Source organism: Anser anser (assembly GCF_964211835.1).
Source record: "Anser anser genome assembly, chromosome: 3".
Classification (NCBI taxonomy): Eukaryota; Metazoa; Chordata; class Aves; order Anseriformes; family Anatidae; genus Anser; species Anser anser.
The window spans coordinates 119,291,334-119,308,595 of record NC_139722.1 but is presented as its reverse complement, the minus strand read 5'-3'; the positions used below and the strand labels follow the sequence as shown (position 1 = coordinate 119,308,595).

The 17,262-nt window shown below is 39.4% G+C and overlaps 1 protein-coding gene across 2 annotated transcripts in view; it reads left to right on the top strand.

Annotated features, from left to right (window-relative positions):
* JAG1 (jagged canonical Notch ligand 1) overlaps positions 1-17,262 on the top strand; it is a 37,070-nt gene extending 19,808 nt beyond the window's left edge. For both annotated transcript variants that reach the window (XM_083828899.1, XM_083828900.1), the window contains 21 exons: positions 3,223-3,353; positions 3,669-3,788; positions 4,241-4,354; positions 4,915-5,028; positions 5,849-5,962; positions 6,364-6,410; positions 6,959-7,132; positions 7,650-7,800; positions 8,246-8,410; positions 8,941-9,054; positions 9,674-9,787; positions 9,898-10,011; positions 10,136-10,252; positions 10,760-10,787; positions 10,897-10,982; positions 11,787-11,900; positions 12,132-12,241; positions 12,324-12,560; positions 12,974-13,105; positions 13,567-13,717; positions 14,467-17,262. In XM_083828899.1, the coding sequence (XP_083685025.1) occupies positions 3,223-3,353; positions 3,669-3,788; positions 4,241-4,354; positions 4,915-5,028; positions 5,849-5,962; positions 6,364-6,410; positions 6,959-7,132; positions 7,650-7,800; positions 8,246-8,410; positions 8,941-9,054; positions 9,674-9,787; positions 9,898-10,011; positions 10,136-10,252; positions 10,760-10,787; positions 10,897-10,982; positions 11,787-11,900; positions 12,132-12,241; positions 12,324-12,560; positions 12,974-13,105; positions 13,567-13,717; positions 14,467-14,924 (2,905 nt within the window). In that variant the 3' untranslated portion in view covers positions 14,925-17,262. The remainder of the gene's footprint in view (positions 1-3,222; positions 3,354-3,668; positions 3,789-4,240; positions 4,355-4,914; positions 5,029-5,848; positions 5,963-6,363; positions 6,411-6,958; positions 7,133-7,649; positions 7,801-8,245; positions 8,411-8,940; positions 9,055-9,673; positions 9,788-9,897; positions 10,012-10,135; positions 10,253-10,759; positions 10,788-10,896; positions 10,983-11,786; positions 11,901-12,131; positions 12,242-12,323; positions 12,561-12,973; positions 13,106-13,566; positions 13,718-14,466) is intronic.

The window sequence follows — 17,262 nt, the reverse complement described above, 5'->3', positions numbered from 1 at the left end:
CTGTCCTGGCAAGGAGACAATGAAAAGCAGAGTTTATCCATAACCCAACAACTAAATATTTGGAACACTTCAAAATACACAGTATACATTTATGGCACAGGGAGGTTTTCTCCCTTACTAATACAGGGTTAATGAATATTAAATATGGATATTCTTGATCAACAAATGGGTTGCAAGTTGTTTTGTGTAACCTATTATCATGCCTGTTTGTATGTGATAGGGAACTGAGCACTTTCGAAGGATATGCATCCTGTGTAGGAAGAGTTAAAAGTGAAGCTTGGGTATTCATGAGTAAAAAAATAAAAAATAAAAAATTAAAAGTCTGAAGGAACAGAAAGTCTCTTTTTCTTCCTAACAAACATACCGGTGCATTCTCCATTGCTGGAGACTTCTGCATGAAGTGAGCTGCTTTTCTTTCTAGATAAGCTGTAGTTCAAACATGAATTAAATCTGAGTTGTTTGACAGACTATGTTATATAAAAGGTCAGCCTTAATAATCACAGTGCTTCGTTCTTTGTCTCTGTAATGTGTTTTAAAACAAGACAAAATTTTGTCCAAGAACGTGCTTGAAAGTAAGGTAGGAAGTAACTTCTCGTCTTCCCCAAGTAATGTGACAAAATGAAAGTTAAGCCACAGGATGGGCTATTGTGGGTTAAGTTAAGTGATTTAAATGTTTAGCAGTACTGATATATGATGGTTAACCCCCAAAACACTGTATCTATACCTTTTTAAAGTAAAAAAAAAAAATAAATAAGCCTAGCAAGTAGTAAGAAGTATTGGGGGGCCAGATGGTAAGAGGAGTATATCAGTCAAGGCTACCAGTGATTTGTGCTTCTGTCATCAGAATAAACATGCCTTGTAGGGGTTGCTGTCTCCTAGTCAGAACAACAGGCTTTGTTTCCAAATTTTTTTCTTTCCTTTCTCTTTCTAAGTCTCTTACCTCCCACTCACTGCCCAGACATGCACTAGTGCTCTTATTTACTTAAGGTGCAACTTTCCCACACTTGATTTGCATAGTCTTGAAACAATGCTGTCCTTCTGGTGCTTTCAGATAACTTCTGCTTGCCAAGTTAGACCAATATCTTTAAAGTGAACACAGAAAAAAGATTTTATTTTCTTTTAAGTTTTGATGAGTCATATAGCCTGCATGTTATAAATGCAACAGAGTTTAAAAATAACATCCCATCAGAAACTGCTCTGGGTTCTGGTACAATAGACAACTAGCAAACATTCTTAAAATATCCTTTTCCCTTTTGGTGCAAGTCACTTTCTTTAATGCAGGCCTGCCAACAAAACCAAATTCGCTCATGAATCATTATACAAAGAAAGTTAAATTTAAATTTCTCATGAGAAACTACTGCATATGTATTATTAAACAAGAATTATTACCATGAATCTTGTTCTGGAATTGATACCTAGCTTCGTAATAAATGCCTGTAGACTTTATCCAATTTTTTGGTATACTTAGATGCTGATCTGGGAGAAGAAAGTTGTATTTCTGGCTCTGAAGCTTATGGTGTTTTTTTCTCTGTATCTGTTTTTTTGGAGTTGTTTCTCTTTACACTTTCTTTAAAGAAAGCAATCAAAAAAAACACTTTTTAATTTGTCAGAAAGGAGTAAAAATCTAGATTTTGATGCTTGTTTTTGCAGGTGAGGTCAATTAGTTTTGCTTGTGTGCAAGCTCATAGGCAAATTGCTTTCAATGCAATACAAATTAAAAGGGCATATTCTTAAATTTTTATCCTTGTACAGGAAATATAGTAATAATGCACAGAAGGATTTTCCAGGAGCTACTTGAAAGAGGTTGTTTTGCCCGATCTTTCTTTCATGTTCTTTGCGCACAAAGAAACATAAGCTAGGACTAGCTTTTTCTATACACAAACTATTAAGAGTTTCCCATTGACATTGAATAGGCTGCAATTGAAATAGCTATTTTTTTTTAAAGATTAATTAGGATGTAGTTTGTCATCTGAGATTTTTAGAAGGGAAGTCAGACTTGCCACTAGCTGTCTGTGATCACCCATTGGATAGATTCCTCTTGCTTTTTCCCATGAGAAGAAATTGCCTGTAAAAGAATGGTGGGGGGTATTATAAATAGAAAGCTTAGCTGACTTCTGTACAGTAGAGGTTTATTTTCATAATTTAGTGACAGCTTATTGCATAATTGCTGCTGATCAATTACTCTCAGGCCCTGCTAATGCAATACAGTACCTCAGCAGACCTTTGCTTTTAATTTCCAGTTTGTTTTCCTTGCTTCTATTATAGATCAACTTTAATTTGAAGACTCCTTTGTCTACTTTGCTAGTGAGAGCTAAGTAAAAGCCCAAATGAAGTTTCTTTTAGGGGGGCTTTACTATAAAAGAGCATATTACTTTTAAGTGTAGAATTCAGGTAGCACATTGATGGTAGCAATAAATACTTGATAGTAAATTCTTCTCCAGGTATGAAATTAAAGTTTCTTAGAATTTGATATGTTTTAGTTATTACCTGAAAAGAGGTTAGTATAAATCAAGTTCTGAAATGCACTGGCATCTGATCTTCTTTGAACACATGCAGAGTGCTGGTGTGTGCATTTTCTTTAATCTCTCTCTGAGTTGTCCAGGCTGTGTTTTCTGGGTATGACTTCTGGTTCAAAGTAAGTTTAGGCTCTAATAGAGCAGGGAACTCCTAATGCTCTGCTGCTACCTTGCCAAGGGCTCAGAGATGGTGGTTATGGCTTAGCTGATCATCCTGCAAACCCAGCATGGCTGAAATGCCTGGAACCCTGCATTTATGAGGATCTCTGGAAAACTATTGTTTCCATGGACTGCCCCCCCCCCCCCCCCCCCCCCCCCCCCGCTCCCCCCAAATTTATAATGCACCCTGTCAAAGCCCAGAGATTGATTTGTAGTGCACACCCACCCTCTCTCTCGCATTTGTATGAGGCTCCAAAAGAGTATTATTGTGCTGAATGGCCTCATGCTGATTCTCTCAGAACAGTTATTCTTTTGTCAGGAGGCCAGCTACAGAGACCTTGGCAAAACTACTAAAATGTTTGTTTACAAGAAACCATCAAACAAACCTTGAATAGCTTCTCCCCCACCTCCCCAGCCTTTCTCCAAGCTTTGGAGTTCTACAGTCCTATCTATGCAGAGCAATTCTAAGGGGTTTGTTGGATGATTTTTTTCCAGTTGTTTTCCTCTTCTGATTTTTTTTATTATTTTTTTCCTCTGTTAAACGAAGGTGTCAGTATGGATGGCAAGGCCAGTACTGTGATAAGTGCATTCCACACCCAGGATGTGTCCATGGCACTTGCATTGAACCATGGCAATGCCTCTGTGAAACCAACTGGGGTGGTCAGCTCTGTGACAAAGGTATGCTAATTTTATGGATAGCCAAGTGTAACACTTCAGTTTTAACACTGGCAAATTTAATGTGGAGAGAGCACACACAGGAGCAAGGGAGGAAGCTTCCTGAAACGTGGTGGGAGGTTTTTGTCCTTTGGCTACTTAGCTGTGTGTCCTCTGCTGTTCTGGTGGTGTTAGCGTATGTGCTTTGCTCTGTCACGTCCTACTTGTGTGTGCAGACATGTTCTGTAAGGCTGCAGAGCAATAGAGCAAAGCACACAATTGCTAATGTTGCTGTTGTTTTTCAGCCATGGCTTTTTAACACTCCTCACCTCTTTGCAGATCTGAACTACTGTGGAACCCACCCACCCTGTTTGAACGGTGGTACCTGCAGCAACACCGGTCCCGATAAATACCAATGTTCCTGCCCTGAGGGTTACTCGGGACAGAACTGTGAAATCGGTAAGTGTTTGATGCAGTCCTTGAATTGCCACTGATAGTTTGTTCTTCCCAGCTTTTAATGGCTGTGCTTGGATGTATTTTAGGAGTTCAGGGGAAAAGTCTACTTCTAATGTTAACTATGATGTCTGGGCTCACTAAAAAGAGCCAGACTTGCTTGTCCATGCTTCATCATGAACAGTCCGTATCTCTGCGCATCAGCCTTCTGCTGATGCAGGGAGATCAATACAAGTTCCCTAGTTTGCCTCTGATTCAGGCAGGTGCAAGTCAAGGGGTTGGTGAGTTAGCACAGAGGATGACTTCCTGCTAGCTGGTAGCTTTTTGATTCACTGCTTGCTCAGGATGGCAGTACGTCAAGGGTGGTGATGGTATATCCAGAGCAGAGGCATGTAGCGGGAGCAAGGGTGGCTTCAGGTGCTATAGTCTCTACCATAACATACTTTATCCTCACACAGCGGAGCATGCCTGTCTCTCTGATCCTTGCCACAACGGAGGAAGCTGCTTGGAAACGTCTACAGGATTTGAGTGTGTGTGCGCGCCTGGCTGGGCTGGACCAACTTGCACTGATAGTAAGGCCTTTGGAAATTGTATTAAAAATGCGCTAGCTTGCTTGTTTAGATCTCTCTCTCTAATCCCTGGTAAACATACAGGGCAGCCTACTGAACCGTTCCTAGCTTTAGCATCAGTTCTTAGCAGCCATTTCATATCATGGTAGACCCTCTTTTCTTATGCATGTACTGAGGTTTTTGTTAAATGTGAGGGGAAAGAATGGTCAATGGCTTCAGGAGAGAAGCAGAACGTAAAATTTGGGTAGTGTTCTGGCAAGTTGTTAAAATACTGTTTTGAGAGACTGCTTTGTATCAAAATCTGACTTTCACTTCCAAAAGGCCAGGGGTGTTAAGTTTCTTCCATTGTACTTTGAACTCCCCTGTCATACTACTACTTTTCTTTCTTTTTTTTTGTAGAGGAGTTTTTTGCCAAAAATTGGAGTAGACCTAGAAATTCCATGCAGAAGTCCTGTTGTCTGTCTTGTCCTCAGGACAAATCCTAGTAGCAGCAACCACTTATCATTTACTGACGTTTGCCTGTTCGGTAACAGAGCTAAGCTTCTCCTTGTTCTGCATTACAGATATTGATGATTGTTCTCCAAATCCCTGTGGTCATGGAGGAACTTGTCAAGATCTAGTTGATGGATTTAAGTGTATTTGCCCACCCCAGTGGACTGGCAAAACATGCCAACTAGGTAAGAACTCCTTTTTTCTTCATCCTGTGTTGCTCCAGGTGCTGGGGGAGAGTGGTGGGGAAATGCAGGAAGGTTCATTGTCCAGCAGGCAAGGGCAGTCATGCTCTTTACTTCAGGCATGTTTATAGTTCCGAAGCCTAAGAAATGTAGAAAACTAAACTTCAGTGTTTGCGGGACCGGGGCCTAGAGCAGTCTCAAGGCATAGAGTGGCTTCTTCCTGTTAAAAGTTCTTTTGATGCATGCTGAAGGAAATAGTTAACTAAGCCAAACAGAAATACTTGAAATCATAAATGTATTGAAGTGGGGAGGGTGTATGCGTGTGCCTTCCAGTCCCACCCCCACATGTATTTCTTTCTTCAGCCTGTGAGAAAGTTGCTGTATCTCTTCAGCCATGTCAACTCCTCCAGGCCAAGGAGTTCACAGCTGGGTTCCAAAATGTGGATGATCTCACGAAGAATGAGCTGTCCGCATTCTTTACACAACACGCTAATCCCAATGACCAGGCTGCAGCACTCCTCCTTCAAAATGCTGGACTGAGATGTGTGTGTGGGGGGAAGTTGCTCTTAATGAGTGGCTGGGTAATTATCAAATAATTAGCGTAGCCTGTATGTTCTAATTGCAGAGAAATTGAAAGAGACTTCAGAGGCTGATGTATGATTGACTTTTGTTCGTTCAAGTCACGCTAATCTGAGCTGTATATTGCAAGTTCTTTTTAGGTCTGAATGAACTGCTGATTATTGCTGTGAAAACAGACTGTAGACTTTTTTCTTCTCCTCCTACGCTACAAGCCCTGCATTTGGCCATTCACATTGTTTTTCAGATGCGAATGAATGCGAGGGCAAACCCTGTGTCAATGCCAACTCCTGCAGGAACCTGATTGGCAGCTACTATTGTGACTGCATTACTGGCTGGTCTGGCCACAACTGTGATATAAGTAAGGGTCTATATCCTCCAGTTTCTTACAGGTTAATTGTGTGTGTATATGTATATGCTCCACTGAGTTCTAAGCTCACGTTTAAACATCAGGCAGAGTCCCAGTAGTTGATGTTTTTAGAAAGGGAGTAGTTGGTGTGGAATGAAAATACACAATTTTATCAAACTCATTAGTCCATAACATAGCTATATTCCGATAAAGCGAGTAAAACAATGATGTGAAGTTTCACTATTTCTAGTAAAAGAATTGGGAAAGGTTCCCACCCATTATAATAACCTTATCTTAAGGAAGGCATGCAGGAAACTTGACAAAAGGTTTATCTAGCTGCAGTTTTAAAGAAACTTGAACTCTATCTACTGTAAATAAATTTTTGCTTTCTAACTACACTAATTTTATTGCAGATATTAATGATTGTCGTGGACAATGTCAGAATGGAGGATCCTGTCGGGTAAGCCATTCTTGTTTTATTTTGGCTTGCCAGAGACTTGCAGCAGTAACTAAAACATTTGAGTCTCAACACAAGTAGTGTGGAAAATAGCAATTAACTGGTATAAATTGTAATTTCTTTGCTTTAAGGGGAGAGGTTATGGCACGTTGAGGCATGTAGGGCTATGCATAGAATAGCAAAGGCAGAAAATATAACTGCAATAAAGAACTCATTTTCACTGCCAGTGTCACCAGTGAATGGGCTCCTTGTATAAACTATCTATTGTAAATATAGATATTTTGCTTTAAAAAGTAGATTAATGTGTCCTACTCAGAATTCTGAAAGTAAGCCATTACGGGCTGGTGTACGTGTATAGATGTATATTTTTTTGTGCAACCCACTCCCCCCCAAATATTCTTGCTTTGTTTTAATTTGAGCTAGTTTCTTATGTTGGCATTAGACATTGTAGGAGTATATGTTTTTGGACTCTTTTTTTTCCTCTTCTCTAACGAAAATATGTAAGGAAAGAGGAAAAATCCTTAACTTTAAACTTTCTTGTTCCTTCCCAGGACTTGGTTAATGGTTATCGGTGCATCTGTTCACCTGGCTATGCAGGAGATCACTGTGAGAAAGACATCAATGAATGTGCGAGTAACCCTTGCATGAATGGGGGTCACTGCCAGGATGAAATCAATGGATTCCAATGTCTGTGTCCTGCTGGTTTCTCAGGAAACCTCTGTCAGGTAAGAAGCATGGGTGAAAAGCAGGCCCTCAGCCAGTGGTGTTTCTACCAGCACTTTGTATCTGTACACTGAATACCTTGCATCCAGTGAACCATAATATAAGTTGTGCTTGATATCATTGTCAGCCTGCCAAGAAAGTGACTGATTAGTATATATTGGGGGGGGTGGGGGAGAAACCAACAAAAAATTCTCATGGGCTGCTGAAGATTCTTTTTTTGTTGAACAGACTGCAAGTGTTTGCATGTCGGGTTTTGTTGCATGCTAACTATTAACTTTCAGGGGCTGTTTAATATCAAGACTGCTGTCTGTTGAAACAGTTGCAAGTCTAACTAAACTCTGTGCGTTATGAACAAGTCATTGAGGCAGTAGATAAAAAGGTCAGATTCCACAATGTCTGCTTGTCATAGTGAGGGAAAGCTATGATAAAACTTCTGTTTCACTCAGCCTTTCCCCTTTCTTACCCCCCCTCTTTTTTTTCCATTTTTATTTCCCTTTCCTTTTTCTGCACTGCTTACAGCTGGACATAGATTATTGTGAGCCAAATCCTTGCCAGAACGGCGCCCAGTGCTTCAATCTTGCTATGGACTATTTCTGTAACTGCCCTGAAGACTATGAAGGCAAAAACTGCTCCCACCTGAAAGATCACTGCCGCACAACTCCTTGTGAAGGTTTGTGTTGCCTTGCAGGTGAATGGGAATGACAGACAACAGTTTCTGCTTGTCCCCTGTCCAAAGCTGTAGCGCAGCCGCAGTAGGGGAATGAGTGGAGTAGACTTTGTATAAAGAGCCTGAATTTTGCCCTGTTTTATGCCTCTATTTGTGTGAAAAGATGAGCACTATTTGTAAATAGCAGCTCTTTAAAAGATATGTAAAGCATATGCTTTAAATAAGCCACTTTACTGTATATATTCTTGGCTGTGGAAGTGGTCCAGCTAACTTTGGATAAGACACTGATTATTTTATGCACAAATACTTGGTATTGTGTTTTTACTGTAAAGCTGTAGGCATATGCCTGTCTTTTAAACTTCCATCACTGGAAATAAAGACGTTGCTATTAATTTAAGAAATTGGATAGAATGGGCAATCCTCGCTCAGGTCTCTGTTTTTTTTACAGTAATTGACAGCTGTACAGTGGCAGTAGCTTCTAACAGCACACCAGAAGGGGTTCGTTATATTTCTTCAAATGTCTGTGGTCCTCATGGAAAATGCAAGAGCCAAGCAGGTGGAAAATTTACGTGTGAATGCAACAAAGGATTCACTGGCACCTACTGTCATGAGAGTAAGAGCTAAAAAGACATGTTTTACTGTCCCGTACTGTTCTTGGAAAACTATTCCATCCTTTCCTCCCAGATTACTTAAAGGTTTTCTTCCTCTAACACACTGAACCTTGGAACTGTGTTAAGTTTTCATATCCTGGTTGGGCGAGGCAGATTGGAATTTGCTAGGCCTTGGGGAAAGTTCACACTAATGAACCTTCTGGCCTTGAATTGTATATTTTTAAAAACCTTATGTATACAAGGTCTGAGGTATCTAATAGTGGGGTTTAACAAGGATCTTACGGACTCCTGATTTCTTATTTTTACTTTTTAGTAGCAAATTGCTGAGTGATGGGCTCACTGCTTCATCCCTGCATTGTTTTTGAGCTTTTTATCTTATTAACTTTTATCTTTCTTACCCCTCCTCTCAAAAGGAGAAGTGGGAGTAGCAGCAAATAGTCTTCAATGAGAAGATAAATTCTAGTAGCTATACTTCCAGTTTGATGTGTTGTTTTTTCCCTCTTCTTTCCTCTTCCCCTCCAAACTGTTGCAGATATTAATGACTGTGAGAGCAACCCCTGTAAAAATGGTGGCACTTGTATCGATGGCATCAACTCCTACAAATGTATTTGTAGTGATGGATGGGAAGGAACGTATTGTGAAACAAGTAAGTTAACCATTCTTTGCAATAAGAACTCTTGGAGATGTATCAGGAAAGAATGGCCCATACTGTCTTTCAGACGATAGCAAACAATGCCAACTTAACATAAACTTTGCTACAAAGGCTGCAGAGGACAGTGTCATCTTTTTTCCACTGAGTCACATGTCTTTGAATGAGAACTAAACCCAAATTACCACACCACCCTCAGAGTAGAACCTGGCTCTCCTACTGTTCAATTTTTTTGCTGTACCCTTAACTTCCTGTAAGAAACCCTTAGTATAGAATATTAGGAAGGGCATATCCATATGTCATGCTTGTGTTTCCTCAGTCTTGAGGATAGGAGTAGGCACTCAACTCCTATCCTCTGACTGATAGGATAGTTTACATAATAGATCTTTTCACTTTTTGTTTACTGAAACAAAATGAAAACAAACTGGAGGAACAAGGTGAAATATTCCTTATGTCTATGACAGCACTTAAAGCTTTAGTATACTGACCTAAGCATTTAATCCATGATAGAAACTCAAGCCAAAGTTAGGGATAGAACAGGCACCTTTCAGGCATTAAGTGTTTGTCAATTCTGTAAACACTGCTTAGCTTGTTTTTCTCTCCTTAATATATCTAGATATTAATGACTGCAGTAAAAACCCTTGCCACAATGGAGGAACTTGCCGCGACTTGGTCAATGATTTCTTCTGTGAATGTAAAAATGGGTGGAAAGGAAAAACATGCCACTCCCGTAAGTTCAGCAGTTCCAAAACATAACAGGCGTGCTCAGTTACAATGCTTAAACTTGCTGCATTGTATTAAGAAAGCACAGGTATTAAGGATAGTTTGGGTTTTTCATAGGTGACAGCCAGTGCGATGAAGCAACGTGCAATAATGGAGGAACATGTTATGATGAGGGGGACACTTTCAAGTGCATGTGTCCTGCAGGATGGGAAGGAGCCACTTGTAATATAGGTAAATACCCTGCATAATCACCAGGAAGCAGATGCAGCACTGAATCTGTGACCTCAGTTTTTCCTCTTGGCTCAGATTTGAGGGCTTTCTAATAACTTAGTGGCAAATCTCACTTCTGTTACAGCGAGGAACAGCAGCTGCCTGCCAAACCCCTGCCATAATGGAGGTACCTGTGTAGTCAGTGGGGATTCTTTCACTTGCGTCTGCAAGGAGGGCTGGGAAGGACCCACATGTACTCAGAGTAAGTCATCTCTGCTTGAACTTCTCCAGAGTGTTGCATGATGAGAACATTAGCTCATCCTGTCGCTCTTGGAGTCAAGATTGAAACCAGAAGGGCAAGCTTGTTTGATGTAGGCTTTAGCATCACCTGAATCTTTGTTTTTAATGACTTTATGTGATAGAGCCTTGACCTGGGCATGAGAAAGTTGCAAATGAGTTAAGTGGAGACAGATGTTGTCTTGTTTTCTCCCTGCATTCTTTTTCTACCAGCAGCTCAGTCTGCTTCCACTTTTTCCCTGTTAGATTCTTTTACAACGATCTCTTCCTGTGTACATGTGTTCCACAATGTAGTTAACAAATTTTGTGGTGGAAGCCTGGAATCAATTTAGTGGAGAATTTCAGCATATTTTTGTTAAAGTTGAGCTACGTGTAACTTGGGCATTAGGGGAAGTTCAGTCATTCTTTACTGACAGTAGAGTTGTATTAGCCAAAGTCTGCATGTTTAATGTTGTTTATCTTCACTTTGCAGACACAAATGACTGCAGTCCTCATCCTTGGTAAGTTTAATATGTTTGTCTTTCATCTTTTGCTTTTTTGCTGTCTTAAAATTCTAGATTCTATTTATTTGTAGTGTTTTTTAATACGCATAATTACTTTTCTTTATAGTTACAATAGTGGCACTTGTGTGGATGGAGATAACTGGTACCGCTGTGAGTGCGCCCCAGGCTTCGCAGGTCCTGACTGCAGGATCAGTAAGTGTTTCAGTGGCTCTCTACTTTGATTTTTCTGTTGCTTAAATCTTGTTGCAAGACAATCAACTTAATGGAGTTAAGTGGTAGATCAGATTTATGATAGATGTCCTATGTCTTCCGTACTTATATCCAGATCTGTAGAGGATGTAGGGAAGGGCAGGAATTACACTGAAAATGAAAGAAATGTTGAATTCCATTCAGCTAAAGCTGAAGCCTCTTGGTGGGCAAAATGCCCTTCAAGATAGTCTTCCCAGTTAGAATATGTTTGTGTGGCACAGGTTTGTGTTTTGACATGAAAGCATGCTAGCCAAAAACCTTGTCAATTAATAATCTACCTACAAGCCCTGAGGTGATGTATGTACTTCCCTGTAATTTAATAATTACAGGTAGGAGGACACTAATACTATTTTTTTAAGTAACAGCCATGGAAATAGAAGTTTGGTAGTAGCAATACAACTGGAAAGGGGTTTAACACTGCTGTCAGTTGAAGAATTGAGTAGGTGGACAAAACTAGACTCTGTCAAAGGAGAGGATGCATGTTTGTGTGAGAAGGAATGTGTCCTTCCCCTTGAAAAGCTTAAGTAGCTGTAGGGGTCAGGTTTTGATCTTTGTTAGTACCATGCAGCAGAAACTTCAAAGAATCTGCTCTGCGATGTTGCTGGTGCTGCTAAGAATCTGCCCCTGGGTAGACACTAGAAAGTAAACATAAAGCTCCAGTAGGCGAATCCCTCTTGAGTTTTCTATCTGTTGAAATAAAAGTATATTACAGAGTAACTCTTTTTTCCCTTTTTCTTCTCATTATAGACATCAATGAATGCCAGTCTTCACCCTGTGCCTTTGGGGCTACTTGCATAGATGAAATTAATGGTTACCGTTGCATTTGTCCACCAGGTCGCAGTGGTCCAGGATGCCAAGAAGGTATTTCAGATGTCGTAGCTGGTTATATTGCTTGTAGCAAGACCTGTATAATTGCATGTTAACAGTTTTGTGGTTGTATGGGGGGTGGGAGGAGTGCTAGGTTATTGTTGGTTTGAAGCAAATATGTTCATTGAAGAAGCAAGCTTATCACTGGGTTTAAAGGAACTTAATATAGGGTTTTTTTTCCACTTTTTTTCTCAAGCTTTTTAACTTTATTAAATCTGTCTTCAGTTACAGGAAGGCCTTGCATTACCACTGTCCGAGTAATGCCAGATGGGGCTAAGTGGGATGATGACTGTAATACCTGTCAGTGCTTGAATGGAAAAGTCACCTGTTCTAAGGTACAACTATGCTGTGTTTTGGGTTATATTGTCTTCATTCTGTAACCAATGGTTACTTATATCAGGATTTATTCTCTTCTAGGTTTGGTGTGGTCCTCGACCTTGTGTAATACATGCCAAAGGTCACAACGAATGCCCATCTGGACATGCTTGTGTTCCTGTTAGAGAAGACCACTGTTTCACTCACCCTTGTGCTGCAGTGGGTGAATGCTGGCCTTCTAATCAACAACCTGTGAAGACCAAATGCAATTCTGATTCTTACTACCAGGACAACTGTGCCAACATCACCTTTACCTTTAATAAGGAAATGATGGCACCAGTAAGTAGCCAAACATAACTCAGTATGCTGTGGCCCACAAGTGCTTGTTTCCCTAGTGTGAAACAACCTACTTGACTGCTAAAAGTATAGTAAAAGCTGATGCTCCTTCATTATCAAAGAAAACAGAAGGTATAGAAGGCTTAATACAAATTTCTACCCTAAATGTTTTTGTGTCCAGAGAAGAACAAAAGCTGGTTTGGAGGGAATTTTACACCCTCACCCCCTTCCCTTGAACTGTTACTTCAGGGCAAACTCTCTTCTGCCTTGATGTAAGCCAGTATATTTTATTTTTTATATGTATAATAAAATGCATATATCATTGTATATATTTATGTGTAGATATAAATAATTTTGTGTGTATTCATGTGCATGTATATTTTAAAAAAAAAAAAACAACACTTTGTCTCCTCCAGGGCCTTACCACAGAACACATTTGCAGTGAATTGAGGAATCTGAATATTCTGAAGAATGTTTCTGTTGAATATTCTATCTATATTACCTGTGAGCCTTCACACTTGGCAAATAACGAAATACATGTTGCTATTGTAAGTATTCCTGGAATATGTTTAAATGTCTTAGTAGTTAATTGCTTGGATATAAGTATAACATGTGGATTTCATAAAAGTTGTAATTCCTGGCTTTGTCAGTACTTCTCATGGTTCAGTTTCCATCCCAGTTCTCTTTTAAGAACAGGGAAGAAATCCTGATTACATGTGCATACCTGAAAGCTACCCCCTGTTAACAACTGTAATAGGGGACTAAAACACTTTCCAATATGCTCTCTTGAGCACTGCTTTTTGTTTTGTTTGTTTTAAGGATGAGGACAGAAATCTTGTAATATGAGTTTCTGCCTGTGGCTGAGATTTTTGTTTTGTTTCTGTTTTTGGTCATTGTTTTAAGTGTGAAAAGTACTGAGAGGCTTAACTGATTGTGAAAGTTTATAAATAGCAGATTACCCACACATCTGATTTGGCATTTGGTGTTAATTGTATGACTTCTTATTTAGTCTGCTGAAGATATAGGTGAAGATGAAAACCCAATCAAAGAAATCACAGATAAGATTATCGACCTTGTCAGTAAGCGTGATGGAAACAACACGCTAATTGCTGCAGTCGCAGAAGTCAGAGTACAACGGCGACCAGTTAAAAACAAAACAGGTAAGCTTTCCCCCGTCTCCAAGAGCTCATACGCTCTTCATGACTAGAATAGCCTTTCAAAGCAGGTGAAGCTTTTCTTACTTCTGAGATCTGTAGCAACTCTGAGTTTCTCTGCCTGTTGGTCCTGTTAAGTGGGAACAAGGAGGTTTTGCACCAGGATCTTACTACTTTAAATAACATTTAAAAAAAAAAAGTTCTGCAAATGCTCTAGAACAGTGGCTTAACCCCTTAAAAGGTCTACAGCCCTCTCCATGGAGAAACAAGGAGGAAGAAAGGAACTGAAGTCTAGCTGGCTCCGAAAGTTCCCATGTATTGACCCAGTGATGACACTGTCCTGAAGTGATGAATTAAATGTCAAGGTCAAAAGCATCCAACTAGTTCCCCTATAGCACCAGGCAGGCAAGGGCATCTTACGGCCAGCCACAAATGGAGAAGTGACTTCAGTAGGAGCATAACCAATTGACCCCCAGGCCAGCAGAGGCATGGCAGGGCAGTGCAGCAGTGCCTGCAATGACCGTCTCTGGGGATGAGAGGAGGACTTTTTCCATGAGGGCTGTCAGTGAGTACTCAGAATACTAAACTCACTTTAAACACCCTGTATTCTAAAAGAGCTGAGGTTATCCTTACATTACTGTCTGGACTCCAGTGTATAAATAAGGCTTAAGAACTGAGATTTCTCTTCTTTGTGAAAAGCCTTGACTGGAACACTTTGTTTGCAGCAGGGTTAACTGGTCTCGTATCTCTTCCAGATTTCTTGGTGCCATTACTGAGCTCAGTCTTAACAGTAGCCTGGATCTGTTGCCTGGTAACTGTTTTTTATTGGTGCATTCGAAAACGCAGAAAGCAGAGCAGCCATACTCACACAGCATCTGATGACAACACTACCAACAATGTAAGGGAGCAGCTGAACCAGATAAAAAACCCCATCGAGAAACACGGAGCAAATACTGTCCCAATTAAAGACTATGAAAACAAAAACTCTAAAATCGCCAAAATAAGGACGCACAATTCAGAAGTGGAGGAAGATGACATGGACAAACACCAGCAGAAGGCCCGATTTGCCAAGCAGCCAGCGTACACTTTGGTAGACAGAGATGAAAAGCCACCCAACAGCACACCTACAAAACACCCAAACTGGACAAATAAACAAGACAACAGAGACTTGGAAAGTGCACAAAGTTTAAATAGAATGGAGTACATTGTATAGCAGACAGTTGGGTGCTGCCATGCAGGGCCTTTAAATATCATTATAAAGGCACTCAAGAGCTTGTAGTTCTTAAACTGTTGTGTAATATTTGAGTCTAAGGCTATTATTTACTTAGAATCCCTGTGTTAATTTAAGTTTTGACAAGCTGGCTTACACTGGCAATGATAGTTGCTGTGGTTGGCTGGAATACCAAGTGCTGCATTTCACATCTATGCAAAACTAGTCAAAAGTGCCCTAATGTAAATTCAGCTGTAGCTGATACATCATGGAAATGTTTCATAAGGTATTACATAGCCTTATTACTCTTCCTTAGTGTTAACTTTTTTTTCTGGCAGATGTCCCAATTTATACAGTTTCTTTAGAATAATACATTTTATTTATATTTATTGAATCTGAGTTTTTTGTATATTGGTTTTATGGTGACGTACAACTAGTTCTGTATTTGAAAGTGCCTTTGCAGCTCGGAACCACAGCAACTATCAAAAATAAGTTTATTATTTATTTTTTTATTGTATTTTTGTTGGGGGTGGGGTGGGGGGAACTTGTCAGCAGTTGCTGGTAAATGAAGAATTTAAAGAGGAAAATGTGTCAAAAATAGAAGTTTGTATAGATATGTAAATAATTCTTTTTTATTAATCACTGTGTATATTTGATTTATTAACTTAATAATCAAGAGCCTTAAAATATCATTCCTTTTTTATTTATATGTATGTGTTTAGAGTTGAAGGTTTTTGATAGCATTGTTAAGCTTGTGGCTTCTTTATTTTGAATTTATTTTCTTGTTACATGTTGCCTATATGCCAAAACTAAGGTGTTCTAAAATAGTTTATTTTTAATAGGATGGGCTTTCATGCCTTGATGCTGGTTTTTGTACAATGTCAAACGTTTGAAACACCTTCCATAGTATCACTTTAAGACTATTTGTAATTACTGACTGAGGCAGTTTAGATAATTAGACTAGAAAAATTTTTTTGCTGCTTTAGACTTGAAAACGAGTGACAGGCAGATAATCTGCTAAGAAGCAGTTTAAGGGAACAAAACTGAGCTATTACTTTATGTAGATGAAATGTGAGTGGTTGCATGTAATTAAAATATCAAATTAGCGCGTGAAGTTGGAAACACAGCAATCTTATTTTGTAAATTCTGATTATTTTTTTCACCACGAATATGTATTACTGAACCACTTGTAGATTTGACTTTTTTTGTAATCTACTGCATTTAGGGAGTATTCTAATAAGCTAGTTGTTGAATACTTGAACAGTAGAATGTCCAGTAAGATCACTGTGTAGGTTTGCCATAGATTACACTGCCCGCCTTAACAAGTGAGGAAATCAAAGTGCTATTACAATGTTTAAGATCAAAAGGCTTATAAACATAGTAATCTCAGTGGTTAACCACTGAGATCATGAAGATATCTTGTATTGTGATATTAGTGTTATATGAAAATGCATCTTTGATGTGTTGTTCCTGGCAATAAATCTTGAAAAGTAATATTTATTAAATTTTTTGTATGAAAACATAAATCAGCGTGGAGATTATTGAGCTTTGGAGGCACTCCTGACTAGTCAGTTGTGCAAAAACAGTGGCAAGTGTTGGTCTGTGTTTCTAAGACCTGCCACTGGTTTTGGTGAAGTCAGGTTTCTTGCTAGATGATTACGTGTTTCTGGCTGGCTTTAAATCAAATTGAAGGGGTTTGAAAGCAACTTGTCCCTTGTTCTCAGTGTCTTTTGCCTAATGTACCTCCATGTACTTTTGAGAGAATGATGATGTGACTGGGCTTGTGCAACTATTTACTTGGCATGGGCCAATGAGCTACCACCAGATAGTAACCAAATCTAAGTAGCTAGGCAAGGTACAAACTGCTGACCTGGATGGGAAAGGATCCATAGATTATGATGATTCCTAGTGGGCAAAAAGTGCTTTGAGAAGCATAAACTAAACTCTTAAAACATTCTAAAACGGCTTAATGTTTAACTAATGCAGTCCCTCCCACTTTAGAGGGACTGGGTGTGGAAGTATGGGCCAGTTGTATGATAGCCTGCTCTTTATTTTAGCACGCTTTCCTGATGAAGCTGCAACTTTGCCTTGTTAAAGCTGAAGGAGAAAATTGACAGTATGTAACAAGCTTACCTGGAAAATAATATAAAATAGAGTTGGGTTCCTCCTTGTATTTAAACCACTCCACTGCAAGACCCAGGCCTTTTCTTCCATATTTGTTTGTAGTAAATAGATACTATAAGATTGCTGTAATATGAACACTTGAAAATAATCTGAGTGCAAGACATATTGTTCTGTACTGTTCTTACAGCCATCTTAAAAAAAAAATTGTTAAAAATCT